This window comes from Chenopodium album, chromosome 26 (assembly GCF_948465745.1).
Source record: "Chenopodium album chromosome 26, dcCheAlbu1.1, whole genome shotgun sequence".
NCBI classification, from domain to species: domain Eukaryota; kingdom Viridiplantae; phylum Streptophyta; class Magnoliopsida; order Caryophyllales; family Amaranthaceae; genus Chenopodium; species Chenopodium album.
In genome coordinates this window covers 16,143,581-16,162,139 of record NC_137859.1, presented here as the reverse complement: position 1 = coordinate 16,162,139, position 18,559 = coordinate 16,143,581, and the positions used below count along the sequence as shown (strand labels likewise).

The window sequence follows — 18,559 nt, the reverse complement described above, 5'->3', positions numbered from 1 at the left end:
AATAGTGTGCCATGCTCTTTGTTCTATACCTAGTCTTGCACATGAGTAATATGAATAACAAACCAACAAGTATAAAAACTTGAATACTCTCAATAACCAGAAAAACACCTTAAACCAGACCACATACGGGCCAATTCCCACTGTAGGGGACCATAGAAAAATAAATAATAAAGATTGTACCTTATTCTTAACTCATGATCATTATCTCATTATCAACATGCCAAGGACTAAGGTCTATAACGCAGAGCCTCAAACCAATAACAAAATAATTACTCTTAACCTATTGATCTCATGCATACATTGATCAAATAACCATTCACAAATTAATACATAATATCACAATAATGGCACGAGTTCCCAAATACATGACAATTCGATTCATAATATCTTAACATTAAAAAAAAAACACTAATAACCTAAATATAATTAAATCTCAACCCAAAAATAATACTCTGCATTAACAACCCTAAAACCTCGATAAAACAATACTCCCTATAACAACAACATTAAAACCCTAGAAAAAATAGAACAATCAATCAATACAACAATAATAACAAGACAATTAAATCAGATCATATCATATCATAAAAATTATATACATCAATCATAGCTATAAACTCAAGCATATAAATATCAAATCATACAATAGTATAAAGATACAATAGTATAAAGCAATAATTATACAAATAATTCCAAAATAAATCCGTGTAATTACACCTAATAAATAATACAATCAAACATCTCCAAATTGATAAAGTGTGATTACCTTGTAGATCGCACAACCAAACTTCGTGAAATAAATTAACAGTATTAGGAAAATAAGTGTTTGGAAGAATATGGGCAAATAAAAGGAAACAAATAACTCTAATTTTATAATTTGTAAAATCATAAAATATACGGGTATTACAATTATAATTCGGATTTTCGAATCGGATCCAAATAACCAAATTTAATTTGGATTGGATTGGATCAGGAGAGAAATCCGGATCGTATCGGAAAATTGAAAACCAAATTACATTCGGATTGGATCGGAATTGGATTAAATCCAAACCGAAAACTGAACGGACACCCTTAGTTTTGACTTGAATTTCAATTGGTGAAGTTTATGGAAGTTTGAAAGGGGAATTATGCATAAAAGGTCTATTCTCACAATATTTCCTTATTTATTTTAAAATAATTTAACATTATAATAATTGATTTTCATATAATGCTCAAGAAATAGAGTCAAAGTTAATATATGAAGAGTGAAAAAAGTCAAAGTGTTTCACACTGTCAATTATTATTATGGAACAAAGGATTACTCCGTAATATATGTAATATGTTTAACTATCAAGAGGTATAAATTTCACAAATGTTGATATTTAAAAGAGAAGGTATTGTGTCAGTCGTCAGTCCGGATTGGCAAAATGCGAAAATTTGATATTCTCAATTGGCGGGATGATATCTCCTATTAGCTGGATGATATCATCTATTGGCTGGATGATATATTCCACTAACTGGATGATATCCTTTATTAGCTACTTAATTGAATTGAATATGATATCCTTTATTGGATGGATGATATTTCTACTACCGGGATGATATCCTCTATTGGCTGGATAATATCCTCTACTAACTGGATTATATCCTTTATTGACTGAATGATATTTCTACTACCTGTATGATACCCTCTATTGGTTAGATTATATCATCTACAAACTGGATTATATCCATTTTACCTATATGATATCCTTTATTGGCTAGATGGTATTTCTACTAGGCCTGTTCACGGATCGGATATCCGATCCATCGGATGTCTAAATTTGATATCCGAATCCGATCCGAAAATTTCGGATATCCAATATCCGATATCCGAAATCATTCGGATCGGATATTTCGGATATCCATTATCCGAAAGTATTGAAAACTCAAAATTGCTTATGTCTATCTTATAAACTATCTCATTAATTTTATCGATTTATTATCGTTTAGCCCCGTAGTCTTGTACAATATATTTGAGCATTGTAGTATTTTTTTTTTTTTTTTGCAAATTAAATTAGCAACTTCTTCGTTTGGTCATTTATTTAGATTAGGAGCTTCTGGTTCAGAATGGGTGGTAAGCTTCTGGAATATGTGCACCTTCCTCATTTAAAGGAGTGACACTCTAACTCGTCATATCAACAATTTCACCATTGACCTGCAATTATTCACATACAATTACAAAATAAGAATTTGAATTCTCCAACAGAAAACTTAAACTCAAACATCCGCAAAATCAGCAGCTTACCACCCATCCTATCCCTAGAAAGTAGAATCTAACATTTCACAAAGCAATAACTAATTCCAGAAAATAAGAAACAAAAAATAAGCATGATATTCAGAAAATAAGCAATTAAAATCATGATCAGGAAGGGAAACTATCAAACTAGCAAATCTGAGCTGACAATTAAACTAGTGGAAAAATAAAAACAATAATTTGATAAAAAAAATTTAACACAAAGAGATAGAAAAAAATCAGATAACAAATCGAAAATTCCATACAAATACTAGTAGATCGAAAATCTAACAAAAAATCGAAATTCCCAACAAAAAGAACGAAATTCAGATAACATAATGAAATTCACAACAAATATTAAGATGTAAAACAATCAAACCACCAAAAACATCAAAACAATAAACTCGAAATACATAATAGAGAGGGCGGAGATTTGTCAAGCAAAGGCGAGTAGATGGAGAAGAGATATCGGCGCAAATCTCGGAAGGAGAAGAGATATCGGTGGCTGGGCGCAACTCTCGGTGGCTATGAAAGGTGCTAAGGTGGGGTGGCGGCCTCCAGTGAACGTAGAGAGAGAAGGGAGGAATTTAGGGTTTTACTTTAGTGAGAGATTGAAAGTGAGGGTGTTTGTCTAATTAATATTGTTTTAGAAATATTCAGTTTTTTTTAAAAAAAATATCTAATTTCAATACTTACCCTTTAAATTATCGAATATCCGATATCCGATATCCGAAAACCGATTTTTTTCCGGATATCGGATATCCGAAAATTTAAAAATCAATATCCGAAATTGTATCCGATATCCGATTTTTCGGATCGGATATCCGATCCGAAATGAAAAATCGGATCGGATATCCTAAAATTCGGATCGGTTGCAGATCGGATTTTCGGATTCTCGGATAGTTTTGTACAGGCTTAATTTCTACTGCCTAGATATACTCTGTTGGTTGGATGATATCCTCTATTTGCTAGATGATATCATATAGCCAATAGAGGACATCATACAACCAGTAGAGGATATAAATTATTTGATAGAGGATATGTATAACTTGTTTGATGATATGTATCATTTGTTTGATAATATGCATAACAATGGTGAAACCTCCATTGAAGTGCTCGTTCTAAGGTCATGAGTATAACATAACTAGCTCATTTCTCAACCAAAATACATGCATATGTCATCAAAATGCTCACAATTCAATATACAATCATATGGAACATCAATTTCAACAATTATACATCACATAAGAAAGCCCCAATTCAATTTTTGGTCATTTTTCGAAAAAAATCGAAAATGAAACTCTCTCTTCCACCATGAATGACCTCACTTCTCTCCTTCGCCATTAATGTCGTCATTGTCATCGTCATCGTCGCCTACAAGGAGAGAAGGAGATCCATCAATGTTGTCATCATCATCATCATCATCTTTATCGTCACCGTCATCTCCTTCGACTGACGAAATGTTGGGTGCGGCTTGCCGTACCCAATACTTTGAGTATTTAAAATTATGGAACAAACAATTATAACAAGTACACACATGACTATGTATAACTTTATGTATAAAACACATATTATTGTAGCGTAAAATCTATAATTAGTGTAAAATTCAAATTAGAGTGAAGAAAAAAAAAAGTGTTTGAAATCCTAGATAAATACCTGAAAGAATCCCAAATGTGACGAACTTCGATGTATAGATTGTATAAGCTCATAGAAGAAAAGGATGACCAATTTAGAAAATGATTTAAATTTGTCAAGACTACCGTACTGATGATTGAAATTGAAAATGATAATGACATGCTGGCCTATTTTAAACATTTGTTTGATCATAACATTTTAAAAAATTGAATAATTGTAAGGATTTGTAATTATGCATGTAATTTTATGAAAAAGTTACGGGCCGGGTTTTAACCTACTATAGGGTTTTTTTAAAAACGAAATAATTAAAAAATATGAAAATTTTAAGTTTTCCAAAATAAAAAATTGAAACATGACAATCAAATTTGGTACTTTAAGATGTCATATAAAACGTACAAGAATTTGAGTTTGTTAGTTGGTGGTGTTTTATCTATTTGAGGGCGAGGAAGGGAAGACCATAGCTCGATTATTCAATTTCGACAAGCTTCGAGCCAAACCTGAGCCCAACAGTGTCGAGATTGAACCATAGGTTCGGTCGCGATTTAGTAATGCCCGGGCCTACTTATTAATGTGTAATTCTAAAGCTAAATTTCAAAGCAAAAGTAGCCATGAAGATTTCATATTTTATCCACCAATATTATAATTTTTAAGACTTAACAAAATAGCATGTGAGAGTTAGGGATAGCTAAAGTAGTTAGAGGCTTAGAGTTCCCCTCCCGATTTTAGAAGATCTTAGGATTGATTCTCATCATCTACCCTTGTAGCTCTTTAAACACCAAAAAAAAAAAAAAAAAAAAAAAAACCCAAGTTAGTGCTTTTTTTTTTTTTTGAATAAACCACGTGTTTATACTCTCCAAAACAAGATGGGTAAGCAATACAAAGTAGCTGAATTAATTTCATATAAAAAAAAAAAAATAGAAGCCATGGAAGAGGTAGAAAGTGTTGGGCCCAGGTCATCCACCTTGTTGGGATGTTCACACATTATAAGTATAATATTGTCTGCTTTAGACCTAGTCTGCATGGATATGTTTTTAGGCTCTTGCCCAAAAAACCCTCCAACTAATAAAGTGTGCTTCTACTTGTAACGAAGTCATCTCTTCCTTTTTTCTTCCATGTTAGACTTTGGATCCTAACAAAATGAAATTATGAATATTGAAATGAAAAGAGAGACAGGAAAATAGCATCTTGTATTGAGAAATAGGAAATGGAATAGTTTGTAATTTCACCATTTCATGGTAATTGCCAATCTGCTACACTCATTTATTTAGACAAATTTTATATTTTTTTAGAAATTTAATTTGAATTCGATAAGTATTTTTTTTTTTTTTTTTTTTTTGTAAAATTTGACGGGAAGAAACGTAATACTTCTCTCGTAATCACAACACTAAGTTATGCACAAAGTTTTAGAAAGATTACAACCTTACAGGATAGGGACATGGAGGAGAAAAAAAATTAATAATAATGGATCATTTTCCAATAACGAAGTGTTGTGATTATTATGGAACGGACGTAAAAGAAAGTGTTGCAATAATTGCAAAACAGAGGCAGTATCATTAATGAATTGTCATATGACATCTACAATAATAATATAAATTTGTAAACCACAGATTTGTAGAAAATAACATACCTTTTACAATCAAAATCATAACTAATTTACATATTTGTCAATTGGCATAACTCACACACTCCACTGCTTCAAGCTTGACGTAAGCAGTAATTTTCGTTGTCTTCACATCAGTCCTTCACAACTTGTGTTGATGGTGTGATCGTAGAGTTGATGACAACGCGACCATGGAGAACGGGAGGCTGGTGGCTTTTTGGGATTGTGGCCTCAGCACTGCAAACTGAATTTTGGGCTTGCCTTTATGCTTTACGTTGGGCCCGTGAGAATGGTTATAGGTCAATTAAAATCTTAACTGATTCAACACTACTTGTCACGTCTCTTAGGAACAAGGGACCATCGGGTATTCACCTTTTTCTGGACCTAGAAGGAGATTGTCAATCTCGGAAGTACCTTTCAACATTGTATCGTTTTAAAGGTTGACAGAACACTAGTTCATCTCTCACACCGTATAGCTAACCAATGTCGGGTTACTTTAGATGATTTCTCTACTTCTGCTATTTTTGATGTTTTTTAGTTTTCCGGTTTCTTAGTTGTCCTTTCTTTCTGCTATTGTCAAAAAAAAAAAAAAACATATGAATCCAAATCATCTTCCCAATTATTATTAAAATCCTGAATAAATTCTTATCCATAAATTAGAATCAAAATCCCACAAAATTTTGAAAAACCATTGGGAAAGACTCTTACAAATGGAGAGAACAGAGCAAAAACAACAAATTAAAACAAATAAAAAATTTAGGGTTCGTTTGTCATCGCTGTGGTTTTCTATTTTTTGGTTTTTTTTTTTGTTTTTGAAAATAATATGATTTATGTCATATAATGAATCAAAAATTAGTTAAACTTGTTAAAAGTCATGATATTTTTAAAAATGGACAATAAAGAATGAAGTGGAAACTCTTTTTTCTTATTTTTTATTTAAGGTTTTTTGTTTTCAAAAATACAGATTACTGAAAACGAAAAATAATGCCACACAAGCTCTAAATTAAATTAAAGAAAAAAAGCCCAAAATAGTCTACTCTCTCCTTGTTTTAATAAGTGTTGCAGTTTGAAAACAAAAAATAATGCCAAACAAGCTCTAAATTAAATTAAAGAAAAAAGGCCCAAAATAGTCTACTCCCTTCTTGTTTCATAAGTGTTACAGTTTGACCTTTTTTTTTTTTTTTTGTCAAAATGTGTTACAGTTTGACTTTTTTCACATTATGGTTTTGAGTTGATTAATTTAGTAACATGTAATTAGATATTTTAATGGACGTCAAAGTCATGTCTCAGTATGTGTGTTTAGTCAATGTGTATCACTTATATTATTGCTGCTGGTGCTCTTAAAAGAGGTTGAGAAAAGATACTCCATAACATAATCAACAATATAGCTAGAACAATTTAACTTAAGTTAATCCGACCTAAACCCAAAATCAACCCAAAACGAGGCTTACATGAAAATGACTCAATCCAAACCCGATTCGAAATACCCAAATTCTTCCTCCTTTTATCTTCCCGCTCATCATCTTTTAAAAACTCCTTTAACTATCTAGTGTTCTGAGGATTAGAAGCGAGTTCTCCTTCTCGGAATAATGAGCCGAAGAGAGAGAAAACCAGAGGCAACAACAATGGCGGAGGGCACAGAAATCGAGGTCCCTTCCACCTCCATTAATGGCGCTCTCATCTTCCATGTCGTTTATGATGTCTTAGGCTTCTTGCTCTATATGCACCAGCAAATCCCCTCGTATGCTCTTTCTCTTCAATTTCTCGTATATTTTTCATTATGCCAATTGATCATTTCAAAATTCCAATTTCAAGCTCTTTAGTGTGTATTTTGTTAAAATTAGCATCAATTATCTACTTAATTTCGGAAAATTTGAACTTTTGTCAATCAATTTAGTCGATTTTGTGGATAATTTCAAAAAGTAATTAATTAGGGATTAAATTTTACATTGTTCATGTTGAATTTATAAAATTGAGATAAAATCAGCTCTTTGTATTGGTATTGTTGATCTTTTACTGTTTGTCTTGTTGCGATTATCCTTTTATTGCAAAAATCATTGGTAAATGTGATGAAGAAGATTATTGCTAGTTGCAATATAAAGCACAGTTTATATGCTTCTTAAAATTCATTCAATTTTCAAAATTTTCTAAGCAGATTTGCTAGTATTACTTATTTATCACTAATGAAATGGGAAATCCTTTAGGATCAGATTAGTGGGAATAATAATAATATATGAATAATACGAATAAATAAACAAAATATTTGTATCTCTAATTATGCTACAAAACTTTTTTTTGAAAAAGATAAATAATACACAAGTGTTCACAACACTTATAACTCACAACCATATGCACCCCAATTACACCCGAGAATTTTCTCTAAAAATTCTCTTAAAGCTTCTCTCTCTACTTTATGTTTTCTATTGTTTTTGGGATGAATATAACAAATGATAACTTAAGTTTACATAGATCCTATATTTCTAAATATGACTTCTTAAATTTAGAAAGCTATTTTCTCCTCCACATTTCTTAGGAAATCATTCACGTATTGCTAAGACATTCTAAGGCTTATACTCGCTTGCCGATGCACATGTTTGACGTTGATATCTTTTATTATATATTTATATAAGTTATAAAAAGTTTATATTAAGAAACTATACATTAAAATAGACCCAACATCTTACATGATTACATTGACTTTCATATAATAATTAAAAAAGATGGTCAAAGGGAGATGTGTGAATAGTGCAAAAAGTCAAACCACTTGCAAGTAATTTGGGACAGAGGGAGAATTTATTTTCCTTTTTTAAATTGTGGTGGGCTTAACAATCTCCCACTTGAGGACTAATTATAATTTGTCTTCACACCTTACTCCATGCAAGAAAATTTTCTCGTATGTTACTCGTGCCTCGGGCGCCTCTAGTGTGCCTTATTGAAAACGCCTCGCCTAGGCCAAAAAAATCACTTACCCCCTATTGCCTTGTGCCTCAGAGCCTAGGTGTGCTTTTTCGAACACTGAGTAAACCCATACTTTCGGGAGTGATCATCATTGAAAGTGACAAAGTAGTGTTTTCCACCGATAGATGAAGTAGTTGTTGGTCCCCAAACATCGAAGTGAACAAGCTCTAACTTTTCCTTCTTTGGGGTTCTACCACTAGTTTGAAAGCTTACCCTCTTCTGCTTTCCAAGTATGCATTCTTTACACATATCCATATCAACTGATTCAAGACCAGGGAATTTCCCTTTAGAATGCATTAGCTTCATCCCTTTCTCACTCATGTGGCCAAGTCTTTGGTGCCACAATTTGGAATTTTCATTTCCTACCGCAACTGAAATCGAACAACACGCCCCTGATGTCATGTAAAGAGTACCACTCTTTTTACCATGAGCAATTGTCATTTCTCCCTTTGAAATCTTTCAATTATCATCTTGGAAAATTTTTAGTGTAGCCTTCAGTGACCAACTGCCTAACTGAAATCAAGTCTTTTCTTAGGTCGGGAATGTGCCTAACATTTTTTAGCTCCCAAACTGACCCATTTACCAACAATGTCACAAGGTTGGTCATCTCCAAGGTATACTTTTCCAAGGTTTCCAGGGACTTACTTCTCCAATAATTCTTTCTTTGAAGTAGCGTGGAATGATGCTCGAGAATCTAACACCCAAGATTCTTCCTTGCTCTCGAAAGAGCATATCAATGCGTCATCTCCTTCTACGGTAGAAGTAACATTTGCCTCTGCCTTTACTTATTGGTTTTTCGGTGCACTCCTGCATTGATTTTTATAATGCCCTGTCTACAATTCCAACACCCAATAGACTTCGAGTTCTAGGAATTATTGGAAGTCCTTGATTTTGATCTCATATCTTTGGATTTACCTCGATAGCTTGATCTTCCACGTTCGTTTCTTTTGGTTGAATTTCTTCCTCTTGACTCTGTAAGTAAAACTGAAGAGGTTGATGATTCACCCGACTCTCTCCGTCGGATCTCTTCACTAAGAACAAGGTCACGAACATCGTCAAATTTCAACTTATTGCTTCATGAGGAGCTACTCATAACTGTGATTGTAGCATTCCAACTACTTAGTAATGAAGACAAAAGTATTAATGCTCGAACTTCATCCTCAAAATCAATTTTGACTGAACTCAATTGGATTGTGACTGAACTCAATAAGATTCTGCCACAAATTTGGGATATGTCTTACACCCTTCAAGGTTATTATTGTTCCATCATGCATGATAGTACCTAACTCAACAGTCTTACAAGCATGATTGTTTCCCATCAAAACAGTACCATCATCCAACTCTGGTAAGTTATAAACCACTTCCAGCTTGGGCACATATGGTGTGATGGAACTGAATCAAGCATCTATTTACCGGATATCTCATTGCATTGTTCTAAAACTGAGTAACAATAATCATTCTCGTCATTTGAGACAAAATTAGCTTCTTGTTTTTCATGTTGTTTTCCTCATGAGTTGTCGTGCTTGTTCTTCTTGAATATTACCCTCTTATACGGGTAATTAGCTTTAAGATGACCAAGTTCACCACATTTGAAACATGCCCTTTCCGTAAGAGGTCTAGATTTTGATCTAAACTTTCCTCCCTTGCCTCTCCCTCTTTCATTAGTCCTTCCTTTGTTTGCAAACAGTCCTTGAGCTTGTTCGTTATGTTCTCTTCCATTATTAGACATCATTCCGCTTGTAGCAACCTTTCGAAGGTCATCCGCTAAAAGCGATGTTCTAGTCACATCCATGTTTAAGCATCAATGTTTGAACCAGATTTTCATAGGGTTTCAGTAATGACATGAGTGCTTGGCCTTTCCGCAATAACATGAGTGCTTAGTCTTCTTCATCTACTTTCACATCAATATTATGATTTAATCCTATAAAACTTATTAATATACTCTCGGATAGAGGTGCCTTCTTTCATCTTGCATGTATACAATTTGGATTTAAGTAGATCATATTTGTTAGAGTTTTTGTCATGTTAGTCTCTAACTTTGTCCACACATCAATGGTTGTTGGTTCTTATTTACCAAGAATGCAACGTCCCTCTCAAAGAATGAGTTTATGGTCGCCCGTGCTTCAAGATCTAAATCTTCCCAATCCTTCCTTCATATTCCCTGGCGCCAATGCCTTATGCAACTTTTGTGATACAAGCATATTTTTCATTTGCATCCTCTAATAGGAAAATATCGTTTTTGCCATTGAATTTTTCGATTTCCCAACTTTAACTGTTCCACTAGTAGATGTCATTATAATTAATTTCAAAAATAAAAAATTTTACCATTTAAGATTTTGACGTCGGCTCTGATACCAATTGTTAGAGCTCTCGCAGCAGAAATGTGGCTTCTACTAGATAATATGAAACCGATATCTCACAAAGATAGTATTTTGGGATAGACAAATAACCACTAGAAGGAAATAATAAATATAAGAAAATAAACTTTCTTAATGTTAATAAACTTTTTGACGTGAATAAAATGATTGAATTATAATACATGCATCTGAAGCCATTTATAACTCCTAAGGCACTAAATATAGAATGGCTACAAAAGGAATGAACAATGCACTTTTCTTTTTGCTCTTTACATTCATTATCTTCCATCCTAAATTTTCTCCATCTCCTTAAAAATCTCCCTTCCTTCCATCCTATTTTGTTGAAATAAGAAAAAACTATTTTCGTGGTCAATAATAATCATATTTTACCACATTTTTCTAAAAATATAAATTAAGAAAATAATATAAACCTATTAGAGCAAGTAAAGCTATTAAAATATATGTTAAAAAAAGATAAATAAACTTAACATCAATATATTCATTGAAATGAGAAAAACAAGCAAAGCTATTAACATTCATTTATTAGCATACACCAATATTATGTAAACGCAATATGTAATTCATTTTGTACTAAGAAGAAAGAAGTTGAAAAGTAAGACACACAATTTATAAGAGATATAAGAGTTATTATTTAGTGCATTTGTTTATCTTCTTTATATTACTGTCTGAAATATATTTGTGTGTCCACCACGCTTCCAACAAAGTGGTACCAGAGCCACGCTATATATAAGACATGGCAACAAAAAATAATGTTGTAGCTTTTCAATACCCAAAACTCACAAAAAAAAATTGTGATAAGTGGTCTCTACGAATGAAAACTATTCTTAGCGCACAAGGACTTTGGGAGATTTTTTAGATGGTTTTATATAACCAGAAGATGACTCAAAATTAAATGAGGCATATAAAAAAGCTTTAGAAACATGCTTTGGAAACCGAGAGGAAAAAGGAGCAAAATGCACTTACGGTCATCCATCAAGGATTGGATGATGATATGTTTGAGATAGTTGCTAATGCAACCAACTCCAAACAAGCATGGAACACTCTCAAAATTCGTTTGAAAGAGAAGTAGAGTAAAGATGGTGTTGGAAGCATGGTGGACAAAAATATATTTCAGACAGTAATATAAAGAGGAAAAACAAATGCACTAAATAATAACTCTTATATCTCTTATAAATTGTGTGTCTTACTTTTCAACTTCTTTCTTCTTAGTACAAACTGAATGCGTTTACATAATACTTCCTCCGTTTCTATTTAGTTGACACGTTTGATTTAGGCACATATATTAAGGAGAGGAGAGAAAGTGATAGAGAATGAAAAAGCAAGTGGGGTAACTTGTAAATGCAAGGTAAAAAATTTACCCAAAAAGGAAACGTGTCAACTAAAAAGAAACTTCCTAAAAAGGAATACGTGTCAACTAAAAAGAAACGGAGGTAGTATTGTTGTATGCTAATAAATAAATGTTACTCCTAATACTTGTCTTATTCTCACATTTTATTAACATTGCTTGTTTTCTCATTTTCATGATATTGATGTCAAGTTTATTTATCTATTTTTAACACTCCCCCTTAAACTTGACTTTCTCACAATACCAGTTAGCTTCTGCATCCTATTAAAATCTTCAAACTTCAACGGCTTCGTAAAGATATCTGCAATTTGATCTAAAGACTTTACGAACCTTAATTCAATTTCATTCTGTTCAATGCACTGCCGTATAAAATGGAATCTTGTGTCAATATGTTTGCTTCGGTCATGAAAGAGAAGATTTTTCGCCAAAGCAAGAGCTTACTTGTTATCAATCATCAATTGACTTCTTCCTCTAGAAATCCGTTTAGAAAACAAATTGAATTGAGGTTCGTAAATCTTGCCTGTATACAGTCATCAAGCCTTGCTTTGTACAAATCTTGCTCGACTAGAAATCGCCAACGGTGTCATCAATCGTGCTGTAGACCTCTTTCTTAGAAATCCGTTTAGAAAAGCAAATTTTACATCCATTTGATGAATTTTCCATTGAAATTGTGCCTGTCTCTAGTCGAGCAACTGGGGCAAATACCTCCTCATAATCAATTCCTTGTTTTTGCCTGTAGTCTTTAGCAACAAGCCTTGCTTTGTACCTTTCTACAACACCTTTGACATTCTTCTTGATTTTAAAAACCCATTTGACTCCTCTATTGACTTCTTTCCTTTTGGAAGTGTTGTTAATTCCCAAGTGTTGTTTTTCTCAATGGCATGCATCTCTCCATTAATTGCTTTAATCCATTCCCTTTGATCTTTTGCTTCATTGAAACTCATTGGTTCCGGATTAGTGAATAAGCAAAATAACGAAGCATTATCTTCTATCCTTTCCGTAACTTCATAAAGATTAGAAAGGCTTCCATATTTTGTTGGTGTTTTATTTGAACCAAATGAATCTCCACTTGAATGTAATGAAGGTGATGACATATGAGGAGATGGTGGTGGAGTAGACCTCCAGAGCATGACGTATTGAATTTTCTTCATCAAAATAAGGAAGAAAGTTGTAAGATTCTTCTTCTTCTATACTATAATCCCATGTTGCTTCTTCTTCAAATTCTACATCTCTACTAATCATTGTCTTGTTGGCACTTGGATTCCACAATTTGTAACCCTTAGATTTTTCGTCATATCCTATAAAAAGTAAATTTTCACTTCGATCATCAAGTTTAGACCTTAGTTGCTTAGGAACTTGTGCATAAGCAACTGAACCAAATACTCTTTGTTGGTGAACGATTTGACAAATAAACTGCACATGCAACTACTTTTGCCCAAAATTCTTTTGGCATCTTATTTTGAGGATGGTTCTATTCTTCCTTAAGCGGTCCGCGAATTTCTTGGTCTTCACAATATTTGTTGAATTCATTAAATGTGACTTCACCACCTCTATCAGTCCTTAACGCTTTTATTTCATAATCAATTTCTTTCTCTACTAATGCTTTGAACTTCTTGAAAGATTCAAAAGCTTCAGATTTATTTTTTAAGAAATAAGCCGATGTCTTCTAGCTATAATCATCAATGAAAAGCATAAAGCATGAACTGTTACCGAGTGATGGGGGTTTGATAGGTCCACATAAATCTGAATGCACTAACTCAAGTGGCTTTTGAGCTCTTGAATTAGTTTGATTTGGAAAAGGCTTCCTTGAATGTTTGCCCAGCATACATGCTTCACAAAGTTGATTCCGATGATCATTATAGGGTAATCCTTGTACCATTTTCTTGCGACCAAAATCCTTTAGTCCTTCAAAATTAAGGTGACCAAATCTCATATGCCACTTCCAAGATGGATCTTCAACACACGTCTTCAAACATATGGGTCCAATTGTTTGTAAGTTTATCAAGAACATTTTGTTCTTTGTCATAGAGACTATGGCTATAAGCTTAGAGTATCTATCACGTAGCCACAACTTTTGTCCCTCCATTATTATTTTACATCCATTGATCTCCAGACCCACACTTAAGATATAAATTCTTAAGTTAGGAAAATAATAGACTAGAATCCTTTAATTCAATCATAATTGTACCTTTCCCTTCAATCTTTACTTTTGGGCCATCGCCAATAGTAACATTCCCTGTCACGGTTGTATCCAGATCAACAAATTTGTTTTTGTCTCCTGTCATATGATTACTCGCTCCATTGTCAAGATACCATGTGCAATTTTCATCTCTCTTGTCTTCTATTTTGAGAGCTAATAACATGGTTGGATCTTTTACATCTTCTTTATCTTCAATAAGATTTATTTCTTACTACACCTTTTTTTAATAACATTACCATGCAAAACGACCATAATTATCACAATTGTAACATTGAATAATTGCTTTGTTATTGTTTCGTTCCTCTACCTCTTTCTCGGCCTTGACCTCTGGTAGAAGTTTCACCTCTACAAATAATTGGTGTTTTGATCTTCTCTCCCTCTTCCTTGGCCACGTCCACGTCCTCGTGAACCGCCTCTACTACGTGATTGAAATATTTTTTTATCACATGTATCTCCTTTATTATTAAAAGAAATTTTAGCTTGCAACACTTGTTGCTCATCTTCCTTTTTACCTTTTATAACTATTCTTTGTTCATAGGCTCTAAGAGACCCATTTAATTCATAAATCGTCATGGAATCCAAGTCCTTATTGGCCTCTTCGATAGCAACCACTACATGGTTGAAATCCGAATCAAGAGAACGTAGTATTTTTTCAATTGCACGAGAATCTGCCATTGACTCACCAAGCCTCTTCATTTGATTCACAACGTATAAAACTCTTCCAAAATAATCTGAGATGGATTCTTTATCACGCATCTCAAGGTGTGCAAACTCTCCTCTTAGAGTTTGAAGACAAACCTTCTTTAAAAAAAAAAAAAAAATAATAATAAGCAAAGCTATTAAAATATAAGGTTTTTTTTTTTTTTTTTTTTTTTTTTTTTTTTTTTTTAAATTATTATTATTATTTTATAATTTTTATGTTTGCTATGAGTATTATGAACCTGGTTAAAATAGATAAATAATAAAAAAAAATCGTGCGGACTAAGCTTAAAGCTGACAATATCATGCTAAAGTGGACTGGAGTGTGTGCGCGACCTGTCAATGTGGGTGACCCGGGCCCAACAAGTGGTATCAAAGCCCATGGTTCGGCTGGGAAAACACAAGCTTTATGTGTGGGACAACTCCCTCAAGTGTGTGACCTCGTGATTGTGGTGCCTTGCGTCGAAAGTCTACCTGATGTTGTGGCTCTGGCGGCGTGTCCCGTGGTGATAGCGGCAGTGGGGAGGCCATGAGTTATGTGGTCCTTGGTCTAAGGGGAGGTTTGTTGGGGTGTTCATCCCCAGTCCCACATGGAAAGATTAAGGAATTGAAGAACTCCTTATAAGTGGAAGCACACTCCAATAGTATGAGGCCTTTTGGGAAGGTGCACAAAAACAAATCGGTGCGGGCTAAGCCTAAAGCAGACAGTAAAGTGAAGTGGAGTGTGCGTGCGACCCACGGACCCGGGCCCAACATTGCAAACATCCAATGAAATAGAATCAATAAACTAGCATGAATAAACACATACACTTTTCTGTTTAAAAAGAAAAAAAATCACATACACTTTTCTAATGGAATTTAGAGGTAGTTGTTAGGAACAATTAATCTTGGTATTTGAGTGGACGTATTTTTTTTTGTTTAGTAGAATCGAGTACTTTACAAGTAATTGGAAGGAATGGCGTAAATAAATTGAGTTGCAAAAGTTGAAGACACCTAAGATGCTCTATTAGATGTGATTAAACTTCATGTCCGACCTTACTGTTTTAGTCCAAGTGATTAGGAGTTAATGGATTTATTCTGCCATTAGTAGTATAATAGGCTTTAATTGTTAAATTTTTAAAATAATATTTAGAGTTTGTTTAGCAAGGTTCAGTAAAATAGTAGTCAATAGACATCAAATTTAAACTTCATTATCCTTGGCAAAAATCTTGCTAAAAAAGTTGGAGGCGAAAGTAAAAATGAAAATGGAGTGAAGAAAAATGGAGCACAGAAATTTATTTTCCCCCCTACTTTAGGATGATGACTTTCTTTCCATCCAAATATAGCCTTAATGTTATGTTTTCCATGAGATGTTATGAATTGCAATGAGGATTTTGGTTGATTTTAATGGAAATTTCATAGTTTCTGTCATATAGTGCAACATATCTTCTAGATGACTGAAGCTAACTACTTCTCCTCATTTTATGATGATGCTTTCCATAATCTGGATTTCCTTTTGCAGCATGTTGCAGGATATGACTCTTCAATTTGATGCTCTACGAACTGAATACCAGGAGTCGGTATGTTTTATGGGATGCAGTGGAATTTATTTATCAGCTTGAATGATATCATCTGAAGATCTTTTATTTTAGGAGATACTTCTTACACAAAGTGAGCTCAATGCTTCATCTAGAAGAAAAGCCATTGGGAGGAAAAGAGATGTCAAATTAGAGATTAGAAGAACTGAGAAATTGATGAGTAAAATATCTGGTCTCCAGACTGCTCTTTGGTTCTTGATCCGTGAGTTTCCCAGTGTTGAAGATTTACTCTTTGTTTTTGGAGCAAGCCCACGTCGACCACAACATGTTTATCAGATTGTATTCCCTCACAGAAGAACAGATCCCGTAGCTTCTGAAGACAAGGCCAGAAATCGAACAATAGAGATGCTTTCGAAAAAGGTTTGTTTAGCCTATGCCATATTAATTGCATTGAACTTTGAGACTACTAAGCGAGCTTAACTCCTTTTGGACAGGTCATAAGGGCACTTATCTCTAAAGGTGTCGGATCCGTCTCTTATACAGGTACATTGTCTGATTTAAAACAATCTGCTTGAGTGTGTACATGGTTCTAACATTACTTCTACTTTAATGTTTTTAGGTCCTACTAAGTTGTTTCTCCTGGTGAAGGCTCCAACCTCCTTCAATATGCCTCTGCATTTTCTACCAAAGCGTGACTTCCAATTCTCAAAGAAGGTTGTGCCCCTTTATTGAAACGCCATCCAGCAAATTCTGTAACCTGGCTATATCAGTCAAATAATATGGTCCAATATATATATATATATTAATCTGTTGTATTTTTGAGCGCTTAATTTAAATCGTAGCACTATCATCTTGACTTCTGCAAATTATATAACGTGCTTTATTTCTTCAGATTTTACCATTCAGGCTACAGCTTAGATGCAAGACCTCTCATCATGAATCATTACCATCTTCTTTTGCCCCAGGCTCAATCACTGACTTCAAAGAGAAAAATTATATATGCAGTGATTTAACATGGTATATGCTCTAAACTTTTTCTCTTGACTTCTTACAGTAGTTTGGAAATATAGCTTTATGTTTCATTTTTTTTTTTCAAATATTTCTGACTTTGAACTCAAATGAGAGTATTGGCTTTTATTTGCTCATTAGTCATTACATAGATGTGTTTGCACTGAGAGCTATACAACATGCAGTTTCTTTTATCTGTATCGGAATGGTAGAATGACTTACAGTTGGTGCGCTAGATTCCCCATTTTTGGGGACTTGGGGAGTCTCCTTCACAAGTGTTGATAGTTGAGATCAAATGTAGAACCTTCATTTTTATAGCAGCTTTTATTTATTTATTTATTTTATTGAAGTTGGCCGTAATGCCCGTAAATGGTTTGTCTTTGATATTATTGCACAAGTTTTTTATTAAAAACACTGATAATTTGTTAACAGCAGATAATTTCATGCTTACTTCTGTTTGCTGAAATGCTTTATGGCCAAAAATGTCATGGCTACTTGCTTTTCCTTGTTCATCATACTAATAGTTTAATTCAAGCAGAACCTTTATTTATATGTAGGGTTTTCTGTATAGTGTATATGAAAACTATGTCTTTATTATAGTCATTTTGCAGGTTTCAGTGCCGGCATGTAATCAAGGGCATTGTTTTAGGGAATCCTTCACCTGAAGATTAAAGGTCGATGGCAACTTTAAAACGAGTATATAGTAAGGACTTTCCATTTGTATGCCTTTTTACTGTAATATTTAGCAGTAGTTGTTATAGTTCTTTTTCTAATGTTTGAATTTATCATGGTTACATCTCCAATGTTCTGTGTTCTACTTGAATAAAAGCAATGACAGGGTTGACCATATGGTCCCTTCCCGTATTTATTGGCTGCAACATGTGAGGCTATTAGGCTAGGCAGTTCTATTCTCTACATTACTTCCTGTATGTTACACTTTAAATTATTGAATAATCTACTATGTG

General features: G+C 33.6%; 1 protein-coding gene across 2 annotated transcripts; it reads left to right on the top strand.

The window, feature by feature from the left end:
- Positions 1-7,046: 7,046 nt before the first annotated feature.
- Positions 7,047-18,533, top strand: LOC145618556 (uncharacterized). 2 transcript variants are annotated; one of them, XM_081673330.1, is made up of 7 exons: positions 7,047-7,230; positions 16,571-16,628; positions 16,701-17,006; positions 17,081-17,129; positions 17,206-17,300; positions 17,479-17,603; positions 18,195-18,533. In XM_081673330.1, exons 1-7 carry the CDS (start codon positions 7,079-7,081, stop codon positions 18,223-18,225), a joined length of 816 nt encoding a protein of 271 aa, XP_081529456.1. In that variant the 5' UTR covers positions 7,047-7,078; the 3' UTR covers positions 18,226-18,533. The 2 variants fall into 2 exon arrangements, with proteins under 2 accessions (XP_081529456.1, XP_081529455.1); XM_081673329.1 differs by having other exon boundaries at positions 18,206-18,528.
- Positions 18,534-18,559: the final 26 nt, after the last annotated feature.